The sequence below is a fragment of the Melozone crissalis genome, unplaced genomic scaffold (assembly GCF_028551555.1).
Source record: "Melozone crissalis strain CALT ecotype California unplaced genomic scaffold, PUWL_Pcris_2 ptg000014l_1, whole genome shotgun sequence".
Taxonomy (NCBI): domain Eukaryota; kingdom Metazoa; phylum Chordata; class Aves; order Passeriformes; family Passerellidae; genus Melozone; species Melozone crissalis.
The window spans coordinates 14,573,460-14,593,401 of NW_026535792.1; the positions used below are offsets into that span (position 1 = coordinate 14,573,460).

Genomic DNA, 19,942 nt, shown 5'->3' on the forward strand with positions numbered 1-19,942 from the left:
ATAAAAATTGAGAGTGCAATTTTCCAATAGGATGGAAACAAAAATCCCACCAAATAAACTAATCTTATTATAAATTCCATGAGGCAGTTCAAAAAACCCAGATAGGTGATTGTTTCTATTAAATTCTATCAACTGCCAGAGCAGTTTCTCCAGGAATTCTAACACTCCCTTAGAATTTAAATGACTTAACCTCCACTACATTCTGCAGGCTGAAAAGCAACTACCTGCAAATATAACATGAACCAAGTGGAAAATGGCATTTATCAGTGATGTACCCACATCACTGCTAACCTGTCACATGCTCTGAAATTGGATTCCCCCCAACAACAGAGATGTATCACCCTGACCTGAATGCAAGCAGGCTGAACTCTCCAAAACACCTGTGACCATTCAATTCCTGTACTCATTTAAAGCTCAGGGGGCTTGGTCTGCTCAGCCTGGACAAGAGGCACAAGAGACCTTAAAGCACCTTCCAGTGCCCATGAGGGCTCCAAGAGAGCTGGAGAGGGCATTGGAACAAGGGCATGAGGTGACAGCACAAGGGGGAATGGCTTGAAATGAAAGAGGGAAGATTTAGATTGGATTTATGGAAGAAATTGAGTGAGGGTGGTGAGGCCCCAGCCCAGGTTGCCCAGAGAAGCTCTGGATGCCCCATCCCTGGAAGTGTTCAAGGCCAGGCTAGACATGGCTTTGGGCAATCTGGTCTAGCGGAAAATGTCTCTGCCTCTGGCAGAGCATTGGAACTAGATGGTCTTTAAAGTCCATTCCAACCCAAAACTTCCATGATTTTCTGGGCATAAAAACTTATTAAACTGTATCTGCATCTCTGCTTTGACAGAAAATACCTTCTAGATACAGTTTAAAAATAAACTTACCTTTGAGTCATAGAAATCTTTGCAGGAAATTTTCTTTAGTTTCTTTTTTATAAATGAGCCCAAGTAAAATAAGAACAGTTTTAATTAAGTAAAAAAAGCACAAAGGTTTTGGATTGTTTTAGTTAAGATACAATGGAACTAAAAAATTACATTTAAATGGCACAACTATCTACCTGCATCTGAATGCCATCCATGGCAATCATCTGGACTTGCTAAGGCTTCCTAGATTCAATTTCTGGACAGAAGCTGGCAAGCTGTTTATTGTGGCAGGTACTGTGCTATGGAATGAGGTTTTTTCTCCCCTTTCAGTTGATTTTGGGGCAAGTTGTGTCTCATCTCTTCATGCAGCATTAAGACTTTTCTTTGTATACAGTACTTCTTTATAGTATCTGTGAAAGGTAAAAGTGAATAATTTATTTTTATTGATATTATGAAATTTTCACAGAGTCACAGAAATGAATTACAACTGAATAGCAGTTATCAGTCTCCCTACCAAATGTAATGCATGCATTTTAGCTCATTTGATCTTGGCAAATCTCAGAAGTTAATAAGTTAGTAATCAAGAAACAAAATAAATTATATTAACATATTTTAACAAAACAAAAATAAAGCTCAAGTAAGAACACCCTGGAATCATATTTTACCTATAACAATTTACACAATCTTAGTAACATTAACAAAAAACACTTGAAATTGAGTTTGGGCAATTTGTCCAGTTGAGAATTAGGCTGATTAAATGTCAACATTCTGAGCACTCTCATGTGCAAAAGTGTTCTATAATCTGACAAATTAAAGAATAATAATAAGTCTTCATTGAGTTCAGGGTGTAAAATAATTTATTAGGTTCCGGTCATAAAAAAATTTAGCTACTATTCTTGGGGTTTTTAAACAGCAGCAGTCAAAAAAGTGACAATTGAAAAGTGTTCAATAAAAATAAGGCAAACTTTGTAAATTTGTTCCTTAAAAATCAATGCTGTAGCACTACAGAATCAAGGGTGACAGAAAATAATAAACAAGAACTTTTAGTAGAACAATCACCAAGTCATTTCTTTGCTATCACTTTAGATAGCCAAGGAAGCATTGGCAAAGCAGTATCAAAGTAAACTTTCATTTCAAAAATAATCAGAGTTAAGTAAGATTTAAAGGCATCCCTTTGTGGGGAGGAAGTGAAGGATGCCCTAGTGATGATTATTTCATATTCTATTGGTTTAAGTTTGTAAAACATGAGAGAATAATGAACCAAAAGCCTGCAAGACTCTACTGCTTCTGCTCAGTGATCCTCTGGAGGCAGAGTTTCATGTAGGAGTTTTTATTGCGGATTTCCAGCACTGCATCTCTGACAAGCTCAATGAACAGCTGAGGCCAGAGCTTCTGCAAGGATTCATTCTTCATATTGATGTCAGCTGCTTCTTTCACTAAGTTCTCAACGTATGTCTGGCAAAATGTTTTTCTTTCTTTGATTTCCTGCATAAGAGGAAATTACACAATGTATAAAAAAAAGGAAAAAAAGGCTAAACAAGAGCAAATCCACAAAAACCCTCTCAAAAATTGAATGAATGAAACAACAGCAATTAGCTGGCAGATGCTATTGTGCACTTTCTCCCCCTGGTTTTAAGTTGCATGGCCCACTCACTTTTATGAGTGTGGCCACAATACCTTAATGTATTCATAATATTCCTACTATATTAAATAATTAATTTATCTGAAATTAACTTTCAAGTAATTATATAAATACCTGTTAACAGCATTACAGTTTGTGTTGCTCTCTGGCATAGCAGTGAAAATGTACAGAAATTATTAAACACTAAACTACTTTTCCTTCTCTCCCTTCCCAGAATTTCATCCTTACAGTACAACAGTTGAAAAGTAGATATTTCTCTACGTGCCCTAACAAGAACATGGTCATAGAAAAACATCCCAGTACTCATCCTTTTCCACAGTCACCCTGGCAAGTGCTGGTTCCTAATGTGTATTACATTAGATACTGAAGTAAGCTGAACTTTAAAAAATAATAAAAAGATACTGTGTTTTGTGTAACTACTAGCTCTCAGTTTTAGTACATCAAACTGTATTAATCCTTGCTTCTGCAAAGTTCCTATAAAATGCCTTAAGCTAAATATATAGCTAATATATAGCTATTTGGCACAATGGCAGCATTGTTAAAAATGTTAGGTCATGCTTCAGGCCACCAAAACAAAAGTTTTTAATGACTAATAAAGGTGAGAAAATGCTTTCCAGCAGTGTCAGCTAAAACCCCAAATTATTAGTCAAAGACCCAAGCCTGTCATCTTTAGCAATACACTTCCTCAGCCACATTTGTGATGTTAGTTTACTGCTGCTGGGGATCTGGAAGGGTTCCTTTTGCCAGGACATACTCTTGTGACACCCTGCAGTACCTGCTGCCACAGGCATAATGCTACTGCAAAGGACAAGGTGGGAATTGCTGCACTGGGAAAAGAAAACAACACGTTTATTTAATGGACTGTACAAATACTAAACTCACTTTAGTTTATTATAGGGCTGGTTCCATGGTAAAGGACAACAGGAATACTTCACTGTCTTACCCCATGTCATTCAAAGATTTAAGAGCTATCACAATTTTTGAGACTAAAATATTTTCTTAATATAAACTCTCCACACATGCAGTCATGGTCTCCTTTTTATGCTGTGGATCTGAGACAATAAAACCACAACGGAATAAAAGATTCAGTGATTACTGAATTTGATATAATTTCTTGCACTACAAGATTTACATATTTCCACATAATCAAAAAGCAAACAATGGGACAAATGTGGGAAGTAGAGTGTCTACAGTTAGAACTCATGATGATTGTTTAGAAGGGAGATTGTGGCTGAAAAAATCATATTCTCTCTGGGAACAATTTCCCTCTGCCCAAGCAAAAGAGTGAACAGATCAAAAACACAAACTAAAACAAGCGTGACTGATGTCCTTGTCTGAAACAAGCCAGCTTGCAATTTTATTAATAATTAAACCTAGTACTTTGCCTATATATTTATTTTCCTGTAGCTCACTTAAAAGCTAGGAAGCAGCTTTTTATTACTACAGCCTGCATTATCTCATGTGTTGTCCGAAGGTGTTCTTCACCAATTCATTCAGGCAAAATCTAACATGTGCAATATACATTTTTCTTCCTAAAAAATTGTGTTCACTCCATATGGCTTGTAGTTCAGAATGTATTTCTGAGACCGTGGCACTGTTCAGGAATCACTTCACCAAAGACAGAAATTGAGCATTTTCCAGTATTGTGAGGAAAGATCAGTTAGATAAAATGTTTGATCAGATATGTAAATACATTAAGAAGGGCTCTTTTAAAATCACTATTCTTAATAGCCCAACTGAAACTTGATATACAGATAAATTCAAAGAGTAGTAGCCTAAGGTTACCTAACAGAAAATGCAAATATTTTGTAATGGTATATTTACCTCAAGCTTTTCCATATGAAAATCTTTTGTCATGTAATTCAACGTTGCTCGAGCTGTGCTTTCCCCTCCACTTCTTCTGTTATCACTATTTTCCTCACTCCCAACCCCAGATTTCTTTCCCTTTCCCTCCAGCAGATAATGGAATTGCTTCCTCCTGTGAAATGAGATTTACAATCCTAATTATCAAAAACTTTTAAGCGCTTATGTTTCTAGTTGTTGTGAAGGGGGAGTTCTCCTTTTGAACATTCATTTTTGAGCTTTAAAATACTTTGCACCCTCAAGTTATTCAATTACGTATGACTCTACATTAATTTGTCCCTTCATTAATTTGTCTCTAAACAATTGACTCTGATATCACATAGCATCTCCTAAATAGGAAGTCTTGCAGCTTTAACTTTTATTAAGTATTTCTGCATAGTTTTCTATAGAAGACTAAAAATAGGGGGGTTTGGCAGCCTCTTTTACACTACAACTCTTAAATCTGTTAACCATTAATTATCCACTATAAAATACCCACTAAATAACCAGTTCTCATCATGAAGGTCCACAAGTCTTCAGCAATCCCAGTACAAATGCAGAATTGAACATGCAGTTCATTTGTGTGCATATTCCTTTTCATCTCCTCAGCAGACTTCATACAAGGTCTGGAAAAGCCTCTGGCTACATAGGGAGATTGTAACACCTGTGCATTATGCAGAGGACCTATCTTCTAGAAGATGGCATTTGTGAAATTTTCATCTTTTTACTTAAAATGAATTTATTATAATAGTGTGCAAAAGAGTTAGACAACACATTCTGGACAAACTCCTGTTCTGTTCTTGTATTTTACCTGGACTCTCCAAATAATGAAAGCATGCGGTAATGAGGCAGCTCTGAGGATGCCACATATGCCAGAATGCCAAAGAGCCTTTCTGCCTTTACAATGTCATTTTCAGTAACCTGTGAGAGAGTGGGAAGGGGAGAAAAAAGAAAAAAATTACATTTCAAAATTAGCACATGCATATTTCATTACATATGTACATTGAGAATTAACTGAAATTTGTTATATAGAGCACTGCACACAGATCCGTTGCAGGCACATCTTCAAAACATAGGCTTGCTTCTACTGGCACTTTAAATATATTTTAGAAGAAACCAGATGGGGTACTGGTGCTTGTTTTATTTCCTGTCATTCTGGATATTTTAGTGTTGCCCTGTGCTTCATGATAGTCTTCGTGAAGTGAGGAATTTTAAAAAGGTTTCTTACATTCATTTTCTGAAGGCCAGACATATTAATTCTGCTCCATACTGCATGCATTTACAAAAAGGTCTACTGGAAAATTTCTGATTAAGTTATGCTGGAGAAACAGAAAGATTCTGGGCATGCACATGTGAAAAGATAACTTACAGATTCCCTTATTTTGGCAGCATCATGGAAAAGGTTTTATAAAAGAGAGGCTTTAGAGGGAAAAAAATTTCTCTGTATTTTTCAGCTCCTGAAAATAAGTGTTCACTCATTATATTTCTCTAAATGTCTACCATACTGTTGTTTCAATATTAAGTTCCAGCTGCTCTTTAGGCTAACTTTCAGTGGTTGAAAAATTTTCAGGATTCATTTTATACAAAATTGAAAAGTGTAAAGAAAGTGGAAGAGATTCATTCTTTGGTGGTGGTGGTTACTACTTTTTGTTTGTCTTGGCTTGTAATCTCTGGAGACCACGGCCTGTGTTTCTCTCTGATGGCCAGACTATGAACTGACTTCAACTGCCAAAAGTTTTTTGGCACAGTTTCTGGGCTCCTGGCTTTGTACTGAGTGCAGAAGCAATCTTTATGATCGCAAAATCTGACCTGGATAACACTGGACAATGAAACTTACTCATTGACTTCTTAATTTCTGGTTGAAATTTAATTTCCATTCATCCTATAACATACTTTGGGAGAGTAACCCATGATTAAATATACTTCAATACTCACAATATTTACTAAGCACTTCCAGACAAACTTTGTATTCTCTGTTATTGAAATGTGTGCATAAAATGGAATTTTGATCCACATTAACAGATTTTATGGTATTCTTGTGTAATGTTTAGAGACTGTACAATCTACGCTGCCTAAAGTATACTGCAATAGCATAATGCAGGGGTAAATTCAGTCAAAACACAGATCAGGAAAATAGAAATGTAAAGTCAATTCAATTTTTACAGTGGAGTTGTTAATTTTCACTTAAAAATTAAGTAACTCTTACATAGTAGCCTAAGAGTAGATGACCTTGCTGAACAGTCTGCAACAGAAGCAAGGTCTAAAACAAAGAGCACAGAAGGCAGCTAGGGAAACAAAGGCCAGTGCAGGCAGAAATGCCTGCTGGAGAAATAAGTGATTTTAATGTATTTATTTATGTTAAGAGAAGCATAAGGACCAGGTCAACAGAGACAGCAATGCTGAATACAGTCTCCAGCTCACAGAAACTCATGTTCTCTATCTTAGTGCAGTGCATTGCTTGCTCCATTAATCACAAAAAGATGATAACGGTGGTATCACATAAATGTAAGGCTTTGTGCCTGCTCCTTGCCAAGTGCACAGAGCAGGCACTGACTGTGCCAGCAGCCCTGCTCAGGCAAAGGGGTGCATCTGTCACACTCTATTCCATACCACAGGGTATAGACAGCGCTCTGGAGGGCTTGGTAACTTCAAACCTGAACAGCTTAAAATTAATCTGAGTTTAGAATTAATCTGAAATTACTATCACTGGGAAGAATTTCATGTAGTATCTCAATAAAGACAATTTGCTTCTTCACAGTTAGTAAATGTAACAATTGGACAAGGGCACAGAATTATTGTTAGGGGGAGACCAACACTCAGCTTCTAGCCTGGAATATTAACTGGAATGGTGGGGGAAGGCTGGGGAGAAAATAAAAGGTTTTTTTAAATAAGTTTTTTACAGTTTAAAAGTGCTAGAGTGATGCAATTTATTTAGTTAATTCACTTAGTATATATTGCTTTTACTTTGCAACTCTGTGTAGCTCAGAGCTGACAAGACAATATTGTCTCCACAAACACTGCACACAAATGGTGATCAGAATAGCAGAATATGCACATTTCCCTTTCTGTCATCTGGAAGTATTATTTAGGGCTGATCTAAGGTCTGAGAATCACTTCAGGGGTTGTGTTCTTTACATTGAAATAGAATTTTTTATTACTCATGTTAATCCAATAGGTAATACACATCTGCAAAGCTGAATATCATGACTTCTGCTGTAGGGTAATGAAAAACAGCAATCAGAGCTCATCTCTTTCTTCTGCTTAGCTAAGGCACTTTCCAAATGATTAATGACACTAGAAAAAAAAATCTGTATGCACATCTTCATGTAGTGTGGTCTGGCTGAAAAAGTTTGTTGAGGACAAAAATGTTCTTGTCATACATATTTAAGATCTGATATATGCCCTACATAAAATCATGCTGGGCTACATGTGCTCCATTTACTAAATTAATCCCCAAGAACTATTAAATACAAAGTTTTCCCTCAGAGACTGAATTTGTTGACCTTGAGATTGTAACAAAAAGTCTACCAAAACAGTTGTGTTACTTTCTTTCTCCATGAAGACCAAACACAAGAATTATCTGTTTGCTTTTCATCTGAATCACTAGCAGATTTTGAAAACCTGATGTAGTAAAAAAAGAAATAAACTTTCTATTTTTTAAGTCAAATTTGAAGAGCATTTTCCAGCAAAGTACTAAATTTGAAGTTATTCTATATTTTTCATGGGATTACTATCACTATATTTTCTTACTTTTCAAGATACTGTGCTGTTGGAGTGAGCCCTATTTCCATCCTTACCTTGCTAGTTAATTCATTTAAGCTCTTTACCCACTCTTACTCTTCTGAACAACTAATCTATGTTTTATACAACTAAAACCAAGTAAACCACAACATCCAGCTTTGGCTGGATCAGATAACAAGTATATCTAATCCAAAACATATGATGATGACCAAATTAAAATACCAGATCTAAACGCTAAAGCTGTGTATTATTTTTGCTCTAATTAACTTCCATAACATCTCTTAAACTTATTTAGCATTTAAAATTGGATGTCCATTCAAACATTGTGTTGCATTGTAACTATTTTCACCCCCTTTATGATCAAAGCCCTAGTATAAAATAGCTGGTTTATATGCTTGAATAAATTTAATTTCAATTGATGTAAAGGGGAATACAAAGTATACAAAGAACAGCAATATTAGTGTCCTAACTTTCTATTTATTTAAACATGAAATGCTCACTCAACAACAAAAAATACACCCTTAAAGATCTTGTACATAGTAAGCAGAAAAAAATTTTAAAAATCTATTTGACAGACTTTTCCTGTAACAGGCTTAAAGCAAAAAATATGATTCCATGTAAATTGTAAATAATTATTGTATATAATTGTAAATTATCATATACAGTAAACTACAATGGAGTCTGTCAAACACATTTCTGTTTAAGTATTCAATGTCAGTGCTGTGATTTTCTCAAAAAGTGCTCCTTAAAATCAAGTGAAATTGAGCAGTTATTTAATAATAATTTCACATAATTTTACTAAATATTATTAATTTTAATATTAATTGCACAAGAAATTACATGGTGAAGTCTACTTAAATCTTTTTTCCCCCTAATACCAAAAAGACACTGACAGGGTTGTGCTCATTTCATTAGAAGTTCATCTCCTCTTTTAAAAACAACACTAATTTATCCTGCAAGAGCAATTATAAGAAGCACCACCATCCTACCTTCTCTCCATTTATCTTCTGCAGATTAAAATGGTTCAGTCTGAAGAGGACATAGGATTTCCACAAAGTGAAGTTGACAACTGGATTTCCCTGAGGATCAACTGTCAACTGTTCCATGCGATGCATCTCAGCCAAGGCATTGAACTGCTGCAGTGCCACAAGATTTGTCTCCTTAAACTTCAGGTGCTAAAGAAAGTCAAACCCCAATAAATTAAATAAGGAAACAAAGAGTGAACACAATGATTCTATTCTGTGCCACTCCATTTTCAAACTGTAACACTCATGTGTCTGATGAAGCAACTGAGCTCATTTCATTTGAGGTCTCTTTATCAAAACACATCAATGTATCAACCTTGTGCTGTATTATTTATACTAAGAGAAGTCAACATTACAAGCCCCAAGCAATTTGTAAATTCTTTACTTAAAGCAGAAATATTTTCAATGTTACATAAAGCAATGATAGTACTTAAACAATGCCTACTTTAATTCTACAGTAAAGCACCTGCAATATCTACAGATAAAAGTAAATACAATACATGCCTTTAAAATATTCTTCCCTTTTCAGGCACAGGGTGCTGGCCTAACGCATACCCTGCCCTACACTAATGTTCCTATGAGCATGGTGTGTGCTACACAGTAGCATTAATGTGGGAAGAGCTAGTGGGAAAAGTTGATGGTCAAGGTAAAAATTTAGTTGTGATTCTGCTATCGCCCACAAATTGTCCCCCACCCACAGTGAAACAATTGTTTCATTAAGACATAAATTTGTCTTGAGCTCCCCACAAATTGATCAGTCTCAATTAAACTATTAAGTTTTGTTATACTCAAAATCTTGAGAAGCAGCAGGGAGCTCCAGAGCCAGTCAATCTGAGCTACAAGTTGCTTGCTCAGATAATGTTTGTTATCTCTATTTTACTATTTGCATCAAAATGACTGATTTGAATGACTAAGAAAAAAAGAGAGACAAACTGAACAGGCTTCTCATTCATGTTGCTTTTCTCCATCAAGAACTGAGGAATTTCATTAACTGTGCTGATTTAGTCAGCTATTTCTTCTAATCTTCATCTTTTTATCCTATCAGTAATTTGCTCTTTGAACTGACAGACAAATGAAGTCTTTCTGCTACCATGGTTTCATAACAATACTGTATTTACACACAAGTTTTGCAACTTAAAAATAATTAGGTAGGTCAAAGGAATTAAAAGAAATAAAAATCAGTTGGAAAACAAATCTAAATTTAAATTCTTAATTTAAAGTATCAAGGTTATCATTATAACAGAAGGAAATTTGCAATTCTTAAGTGTATCTATTGACATGAAAGCACTTAGTGAGGGGGCTATGCCAAAGTAAGGATCTATTGGACAATCCATATTCCATAGTAAGGTTCTATTGGACAATCCATATTCCATAGTAAGGATCTATTGGACAATCCATATTCCACAGTAAGGATCTATTGGACAATCCATATTCCATAGTAAGGTTCTATTGGACAATCCATATTCCATAGTAAGGTTCTATTAGACAATCCCTATTCCATAGCTGTTCAGAGCTGAAACATGAGGCATGCTCACCACACAGTTAGGAAATTTTGTCTTCACTTTTGCTAACACTTGAACAATTTCATCAAATTCTATGAACATAAAGGAGACTGTGGCAATAATGCCAGCTGTTTGAACACTCCAGTTTCGATCCAGGCACTCCAGTGCCCCAGCACCATACAAGCCAAGAGTGTCCCCTTCCACCTCCACTAAATGAGACTCCAGAACAGACAAGCCTTGTACTGCACTGCTCAGGATTGTATCAAGAGATCTGTAGAGGAAATAAAAATACAGTGATATAAATGAGATGATTTTGAAATAATATCATCACTCTACCAAATAAGAGTCCTTTCTTTTACCAAAACTCAACTGTCAAATGCAATGGCATTGCTCAGTATTCATTTTCAGTACCCCATCTGGTTCAAATACAGTAAAGGCTGGAAAACCCTTCTTCCATCAAGTAACACTGTATTTGTTCTACTTCTTCAGCAGAAAGGGTCTGGGTGTATTTGAGTTGGTGGTGGGGTCAAATTAAAAAAAGAGTCCATTCATATTTAGTAATTGCCTTTAAAATTTGAGCTAAGAATGGTAACCAAGCATGTTTCATATTGCTTTAGATATCTAAACAAAGCTTCAAACAATGTATTTATTTAAGCAATGTCCCCTTCACATTCTGTTTGCTATGTGAAATGTAAAAGTGGACATAAGCAATAACTCAAGCATTTCTTTCAAATAGTGTGACCTTTCCAATTCACAAGAGCAATTTTTAAATTGAGCAATAAATCCAGGTATTCCTGAATTTTTGTTCTTCTTCAAACATGATACAAACATGATACACTCAGCTGGCTGGACCTAAAGTGTACAAAGACCTAAGGATAAGCACAAATTTCAGGTTTAGAAAGTTATGTAATGACTGTTATTATTTTATTCTTTACCACATTCTTAGTCTTGTTAATGTATTTTGACTAGCAGCAATCTGATGTTCTCAGATTGAGAATCTCTGATTCTCAATAAGAATCAGAACTCTAAAATTTCACTCAACTGGAAATGTTGAGAGCCCACCACTTCATATGTGAAGCTCTAATTACTTATCTATTCTGAATTTCACCTGCAATTTTATTGCTTAGTAGCTCATCTTGCAATTCTTCACTATGATAAAACACATACATCAAAACAGCATCATTTCTCAAGCAATGGGAATTTCTTCATTAATAGAGAAACAGTCAAGCTACCATTGTTACACTGCCTTGGTCATTGGGGGAGGGATTACCAACACTGAATTAAATGACAAAGAAACCAAGCAAGCAAGAAAGCAATGGGCAAATGCATTCAGGGGAAACCTTTGGAAGCACAAGAATAGAAAAGATGATGGCAATTTAAACATGCTAAGGAAAAAGTGTTTCAAAAGATGTAGCACTTGATTGGAGATAAGAACCAGTTCTAGCCATACAAGACTGAAACTCAGATGGGTTCTGCTTGTGAGAGACAAAGACTTCTTGAGCATCCCTGACATTTGCAGCATTGACCAGGGACAGCAGGAAGCTGTACTTGCTATTGAATTTGTGCAGACTATTTTTTCAGGCATTTGCCCAAGCTAGCCAAGGTTGAAGTGCTACTTTGGTTTTAGCCAATCCAAGGCATACACTGCTCATTAAGTTCTGCAGTGGTTTCTCACCACATGGCCACTTTTTAAGATGTAAATAAGCAAAAATAATATCTTTTAAACCAAAAAACACTAAAATTATCCTGAGAATAAAACTAAATCTGGTAACTGCTACTGTTATTGCATGGGCGTGAAAGCAGTCTAATAAAAGATGCTGCAGTTCAAACTAAGAGCCTGAATTCAACTATGAAACCTCTTGATACACAAAGAGATTAGAAATCTTCATAATGCTCATACATCTTCATTTTGTTCATTTAAACTGAAGGCAACAATCTAAGCTGTTAAGGAAATGAACAGCCTCAAGAAGGCTCAGGAATTCACATTTAACATTTCTTGTAAACATGAAGTTGTCCTTTCTTTAGCAAAATCACATAATAATTTAGCTTGCACTTCTTTAGGCAATGAGTTGCTGTTCTATTTCTTTTTAAACATGTTACTCATTTCTAATGGTCAAAAGCAAAGTAAGCCATCTTTTCAGGGTTGCTGTGCATATATTGTACTTTTGATAACAAAATACAGCGAGATCTCTGTGGTGAGAAGCAGTAACCTGGAACTGAAGACTTGAACAGGTAAAAGCATCACCAAATAAAATACCTGCTTTCTTCAGGAAATACAAATGCAGCACTGCCATTGATCTGGCAGGGCTCATTTTCTTTATCTTTGTTTAAAGAAGCCTCAAGAGCGATTTGGTTCTGCTGGATCTCCCACTGCCGGGCGATGTTACCGATCGTTAACCGCTTCTTTTCCTGAAACGAGAAACACAGGGCACCGTGAGGCATGTCAGGGCAGGAGCAGCTCATTTGTTTGGTCTGAAATGTGCTGCTCAAGCAAAACATCTTCAATTGTTTCAAATTGAAGAAACTGTACTGGTGGTTACGCATTAAAATCAATGCATTGTTCTAGTGCTATTTTGCATAAGTGCCAGAACATAATTTCACAAAATTTGCAATAAAGAAACAAGAAAAGTAACATAATAAATCCACAAATTATGAAAGCATGAAGTTAAGCTACTTAGGACATGGAAACTGCTACTTGTGCAAGTTTTTCCATTTTAAAGAGCTCAAAACTCTAGCTCATGTTCCATTTGCCATGGGAGTTCTGATGCTCTCTGGTTAGTGCTCAACACTTACAGACTTCCACAATGACTGATCTCCATGTCACAAAGGGAGGGAAGTTGGAACCATCAGAGTTTTTTATCACAACAATCTTTGGAAAATTCTGTTTGTTCTCAAGGCTGAGGGTCTCAACCTCAATTACTGTACAGCTCTACTGCTTTGTTAGCCCTCAGATGTGGGCTGCTGGATTCCTACAGAACTTCAAAAATTTCCATCTGTTCTTTTTACATAAAGCACACTTTACAAGTGTGAAGATTCTGCTAGCAGTAACTTTCTCTTGTTCCAGTAAATATTAAGTTCAACCACTACTGGAAAGGAATGTCATTCTCTATACATTTCAAAGTACATCTCAAACTTTCCCAGAAGAGTGCGTTGGAAGCAATAAAAGAGAAGTCTGGAAAAGGAGATGAAGAAATTCTGTTGTTTGGACCGACAAGTATCAGCAAGGGAAAAAGAAGAGATGACATTGGTGAAATAAACATTTTCAATGCAGTGCATACAGGAAAACAGCAATTGTTTGCTACTGAACGAGTGCCGATAAATTCATTTACATTTTCTATAGCATAAGAGATGTTAGAGAAATGTGATGGTAAAAAAATTGCAGAACATAATTCTCTAAATGTTTTTTTCAGATTTAACTATGAAGAAACCTATAGTTGACAACTTTTTTGCTGGACATTGTATCTATGAGCATATTTGTTCCTTTAATTCAAATAGGTGGAACAGGAAAAAAGCCTGAATCATAACAACCCATTCACAAAGGAAAATATACAAAATCATCAAATAATATGAAAAATATTGGTATTTGGCCATTATGCCACTTACCTATTTGAAGATAGGAAATATACTTTGATAAAATTAAAGTCTAAAATGTAATGTTGAAATTTATTAATGATGACACTAGGTGTTAAAAATATTTTTTCTTCTAAGGAATTTTTCCACTAGCAAAAAGCACCTCAAAATGTAGGCCACCAAGACAATCTCTCTGCTACAAGGAAATATTGCATCAATGGTTAAGAACATGAACTACAAATAAATACCTACTTTTTTTTTCCTATTCAAAGAGACATTTTCAACAGCATGAGACAATATAATATATGAAAATTATTTACTAATTTTCATTTTGTGATGCTACTAAGATCTATCACCAACACTTCAAATCTGAAGAGACTTTCAATACATCAATATCTTGCAGGGAAAGAAGAAATAGCAAAACCAAACAAACACACTGCTTAAAAAACCCAAAACCACCCCTCAAACCATATCTAAGCCTTTTTTTTATTATATCAATATTTTTTAATCAAACAGAAATATACAAGGATACAAATATGCAAGAAATCAAAACATATTCTTATTCACTGGACACAAAATTTTTCACCCCTATTCTCTTGGGGATTTTTGATATACTTAAAACATCTTTTAACATACTGTTAACACTCTGTTTGTGTCTTTTTTATTCTTCAGTTCTATATGTTTCCTACACTTCTTATGACCTCCTGCAACTAATCCAGTCTAATCCCCTTCATGAAATATGATTTTACCTAGGAAACTTAATATGGACATGAACATTTCTTGTTTATTTGAATGCCAAATTGAAAGAGATTGTTTGTATAGGCATTACTGGCTAACAAAAAAAAAAAAAAACCAAAAAAAACCCAAACAAACAAACAAAAAAAACACTAAAGAAAAAAGTAGACCGCTTTTTCCTCAAAAAAAAGGGATTTGGAGCCAAATGATGATTTGGAGCCAGATTCTGGATCTTTGGTCTCCTATGAGAAGCACAGCTCATGCAGTCAACAGCTCCATGATGAGTGTTGTGGAGGGCAGCAGGGTCTCCCCTGGTGGGGCACTTCTGTCTGTGTGTGTCAGCACCAAGCAGGCCAGCTGGGCTGGGAGATAAGCCAGATCAGAGTTGTGCTGACAGACACACAGCTGGAGCCTGCCTGTGCCCTCAGGGCCCCTTCACTCTATCCACAGAAAGGAATAAATTCAACGGGAGAAAATGAAGGAAAAACTACTTCAGATCAGCCTGCATGGCTGCAGCCCAAGTGTTCACCTGGAAAGGGAAGACCCAGGAATGTGAAATCACGGGAGGAATCCTTTACTTTAGCCTGGATTTATGAAAATGAAGTTTGCCATCCACTAACGTGTATCACACTCGTGTTCAACATGGGCTTTCTGCTAAAGTGTACCTTGCACGTGTGACTGAACAGAGTGTCAGTCATGGAGTGCACTGCTGAAGCTGTGAAAATAGATAGAGGCATACTGGGATATATAATACAATAGCTGCAGCCAAAATAGGGATATAAATGATTTCTGTAAACTGGTTTGCAGTAGCCTTAGAACAGCCAAGGCAATACCTTAAGCAAGGTCTGTCTGTGGCTTTCACGCTTCCTCTCTTCCTCTTTCCTGGCTGCAATAGATGCCATACGTCTTTCTTCTTCCTGGAGAAAAAAAGAAAAAGAAATGCCTAAAGGGAGGAACTAAGCCAGTTCTGAAAAGTATTATTGATAAATTATGTTCTTGTGTTGGTATTTGAAATGGAAATTTTCATTTTAACACAATTTCAGAATTTTTATCATCTTAATGTTTCTAAATACTATTAAAACCAATCAAATTAATTATAAATAAGTCAAGAAAAACAGAATAAATAACTACTCAGATAAAAACGCTGAAGATAAACCTAGTTAAAAGTAATATACATGAGTCTTTGAAAAAGTATAAAGCATATGGTGACCATGAAAAATATTTTTAGATATGACACTGCAATACGTCTTCATATCTTGATAGTAGTTTTTGCAATTAGCAGGATTATTTTTATTGTAAAAAAACACACAGAGCAAAAAAGCTGGGTTCTTTTTATGCTTGAATCATAATCCGTGTTTAATTTTCACTGTTATAAGCCATTTCCAGAGCCTGGCTTTTTTCAATCAGCAACAGAACATTTTCAATGTTAGCTATTCCATGACCATTATGCCTCATCAACATTATTGCCTAATGAAGAAGTCTCAAGAAGAAAGCCATTGATTTCTAAACAATGAAAGTGAAGCTGCTTCATTTTCCTGGTACAGCAATTTGATACTGCAATATATCCATATTAGGTTGGATGCCCCTTGTTTACAGAAGTCTAAACATTCTCACAGCACAGTATTTTTAGAACATATATTTTCCAAGTAACAAAAGAAATGTTCACTATGAAGTAAAAAGTGTAGATTCTTTCCAACACAAATATTTGGGAAGCATACTTTAACTTATTTTGATTTACTTCACATGCCATTTGGGCATTTCTATTGAAGCCTCTTCCCAGAACATATGAAAAGTGTTTTCATTTCCTCAAAATAGAAAGCTCCTGTCCAAACCTTTTCATTTTCTAGCAAAGTTATATGTTAACAAAATTAACAAACAAAAATGAACAGAAAGCACCACCAACCAGTAAGACAAATTGACATGTCAAAATTCCTACATAAATAAAACATGCTGTGTTTAGAGCCTTGTAAGAGCCCCTAAGCACATGGGTGAGTGCTTACTGGAAGATAAAATAAAACAGGAACTTCACACTTAGCATGGCCATTACATTTTTAAGAAAACAATTTCCAAAACATAAGAAGTTCAGTGCATGTAGCAGACTTGTTCTGATCTGTGTACAGTCCCCCTGAAACCCACTGACACACCATGGAGTTTGGCATCAGTCTGAAAAGGGGTTAAAGAACAGATTTTCAAACTGTTCCTCCATGACTTAAACCTAATATCATACATTAAACAACAGCAGTACCTCAATGCACAGTAAGGCAAGAGGCTTTGGACAGAGTAAGCTTCTCTAACACAATTATATGCAAGAATTTCCTTGGAACACTAACTGGAAAGCCCCCTTTTTTTTATAATTTATTTATTCTCAATGCAGCTTGTCTTTTACTGGTGAAATTCTGTTGGCAGCCTCCTCTGCTACTGGGCTTTCAAGCTACTCCTAAACAGGGTATTTCCAAGGGGCTATTGCCATGGAATTACAGCATAATCCTGGTTAGAAGGACTTCTGTAGCTCACCAGTGCATGTTAAAGGAGATCACCAGTAACTGAATAACAAAATAAAGCACACATGGACACAGAAGGCCTTCTAGATGCCTCTGCAACAAAGTACCACACAATGAAATCCAGCATTGAATGGGAGAGTTCAGGGGAAGGCTGTGAAAATAATGAACTAAACCCCATGCAGGCAATATGTCACAAATGTGAATGCATCATTAATAATACAAATAAAAATGTACTGTTCCTTAAGATATTATTCAGAATTTTAAGAACTGCAAACATTATCCCAATTATGTATTACATTACTCTTTTAGTGTTTTGTGTAAAAAACCTCAAGTCTTAAAATAAAAGAGAAACACTAGCAAACTACTTTAGTGCTATCTTTCTTTAGAAAACAGGTTAGATTTGTTTCAGGCATTTTTTTTAAATTAAATTGCTTCATTTGACTGTGTATCCATGCTTTTAAACTAGGCTTCCTAAAGAAACAAGCTTTTAGTAATTTCTTTGTCTTCATCTTCTCTAATCACTTTTCAATACATTGATCATATCAAATAACAATGTTTAGAAGGCTTAAATTAAGGGACTTTTCCTGTTCCCTAGAAGTTTGATTATATTAAACTGGTGTGTAGAAAGCAGAGAAATGCAAGCTAGTTTTACCACCAAGGAAGAGGGAACAGAAACTATCCATTCTATTTGGCAGAAAACATCTGGCCATTCATCAGACTCAGTTTCAAACTAACTGAGCTGGTGTTGTGTTTCACACTGGTGGAGGTGAGAGCTAGAAAACAAAATTCCATTATTAGACAGCTAGCCTTCATTAAATTTATTTGTTTCAAAACAACTTGCTGTAGTTTTTTCCTAAGTTTTAAAGCAAAAGTTCCCTAATCAGTTTTCTCTCAGCTTCTACAAATCTCTGCTTTCTCTATCGTCCTTCCCAAAGCTGTCCCTTAATCCAGCCCAGATGTGCACCTTATGACTGCCTCCCACGCAGGAGGGTCTGCTGCCCCCACTCAAGTCAGTCCTGGGCCCTCCTTGCCAACACAGCCTCCATACAAAGATCAAAATCTACCATGCAAACTACATTCTAACAAGAGTATTAACTGAATAAGTCTTTTTTTCCTTGATCAAGAGTTTATCCTAATTATAGACGTTTTAAAAACATTAATTATTTTCTAAAAGAAGCTAGTTTATCCAAAAATAAAATACATCCTTAGCTTTACTCAGTATTCATAAAGGCAGAGTGATTGAGAAAATCTCTGAATAAAGATCAAGGGCCACATCTACATATGCATTCCTGATTAATCTTACACATTCTTGATTAACCTTACACAACACATGCAAGCAATCTTAAAAAACACCTTTCCCAGGAACCCACAAAGTACTCCCCAGAGTACTGAACAAGTTATGAAACAAATCGCTGCACAGCCTTGCCACAACTCATTTTTCCTGCAATCTCTTCTCTTTAAGAAGGGATTTGGGAAGAGCTGGAGCCCCTGCCCTGTGTCACTCGTTTCCCCGGCTGTCCCGCTGGTTGTGTCCGTGTCCGTGCCTCTGTCCGTTCCCGCCGCGGTCCGTGAGGGCTCTGCCGTGCCCATGGCGCCCCCTGGCGGCCCCCGCGCGCTCTGCAGCAGCGCCCACCGCTGCCCGCCCGGTGAGGGGAGGCAATCCCGGGGAACCGGAGAGGATCCGCACGGACCGCAGCGGATACACGCGTTCCTCCTCCCCACCGCATTGCTATTCTTCAGTGACATGATTTAAGTCACACTTAAGAGTCTTATTTCCCCGTGGAAAGAAAAAAAAAACAGTTAGGGATCCCTCCCTAAAATAAACCCTTCAGTGTGGGAACCCAGAACATCCCTCTGGCTGTCCAGGATGGCCAGGACTCCTGCCAGGGGGCTCAGAGACCCTGGCACAGAGACCGAAACACCTGTGGGTTTGATTATGACCCATGGAGCAAATTAGCAACCTTAGATGAAGATCAGCAAGCCACAACAGTTTAGGTAGAATAATAGTGAAGTTATCATGGGGTGGAAAAGTAGATTTTAGGGGTTTTGGTAAGGAGGTTCAGGAGGCAAGATGGAGGGAACTGGGTGTGTCCAGCCTTTCTCCTTATTCTTGGCCTCCATCTTCTGCTGTGATGTTGGCACTTACAGACTGGTTTAGAGTAGAAGTTCACTGTCTAACATAGGTGATGGGTATAGAAAGTAATTGTAAACATTGTATATGTAGTTTTTAGTATAAAGACATAAAACTGCCCTGGGGGCAGGCAGGGTGCCTGGAACTGTCCTGCTGGATGGACCTCAGCAGGGCAGGAGAAAGAATTTTATAGATAACATACAATAAACAACCTTGAGACTGAGAAATGAAGAGCTCCAACTCATTCTTCAAGTGCCTGGGCTGGGAAAAGAGACTTTTAACATTCTCGGGGTCACAGCAACCCAAAAGATCCCAAGACCTCAGAACACTTTATGGTAGTGATGGAATACAGTCATGAAATCTATTCTGGATAGAGCAGTAGAACCTACTCCCTGATCA

At 36.5% G+C, this 19,942-nt stretch overlaps 1 protein-coding gene across 1 annotated transcript in view; it reads right to left on the bottom strand.

Annotated features, from left to right (window-relative positions):
• Nucleotides 1–941: 941 nt before the first annotated feature.
• LRRC49 (leucine rich repeat containing 49) overlaps nt 942–19,942 on the bottom strand; it is a 41,738-nt gene continuing 22,737 nt past the window's right edge. Inside the window, exons 10-16 of the mRNA XM_054272476.1 lie at nt 15,745–15,828; nt 12,864–13,015; nt 10,640–10,877; nt 9,069–9,254; nt 5,150–5,259; nt 4,321–4,474; nt 942–2,339 (exon numbers count right to left, since the gene is read on the bottom strand). Of these exons, the coding sequence (XP_054128451.1) occupies nt 2,133–2,339; nt 4,321–4,474; nt 5,150–5,259; nt 9,069–9,254; nt 10,640–10,877; nt 12,864–13,015; nt 15,745–15,828 (1,131 nt within the window). The 3' untranslated portion in view covers nt 942–2,132. The remainder of the gene's footprint in view (nt 2,340–4,320; nt 4,475–5,149; nt 5,260–9,068; nt 9,255–10,639; nt 10,878–12,863; nt 13,016–15,744; nt 15,829–19,942) is intronic.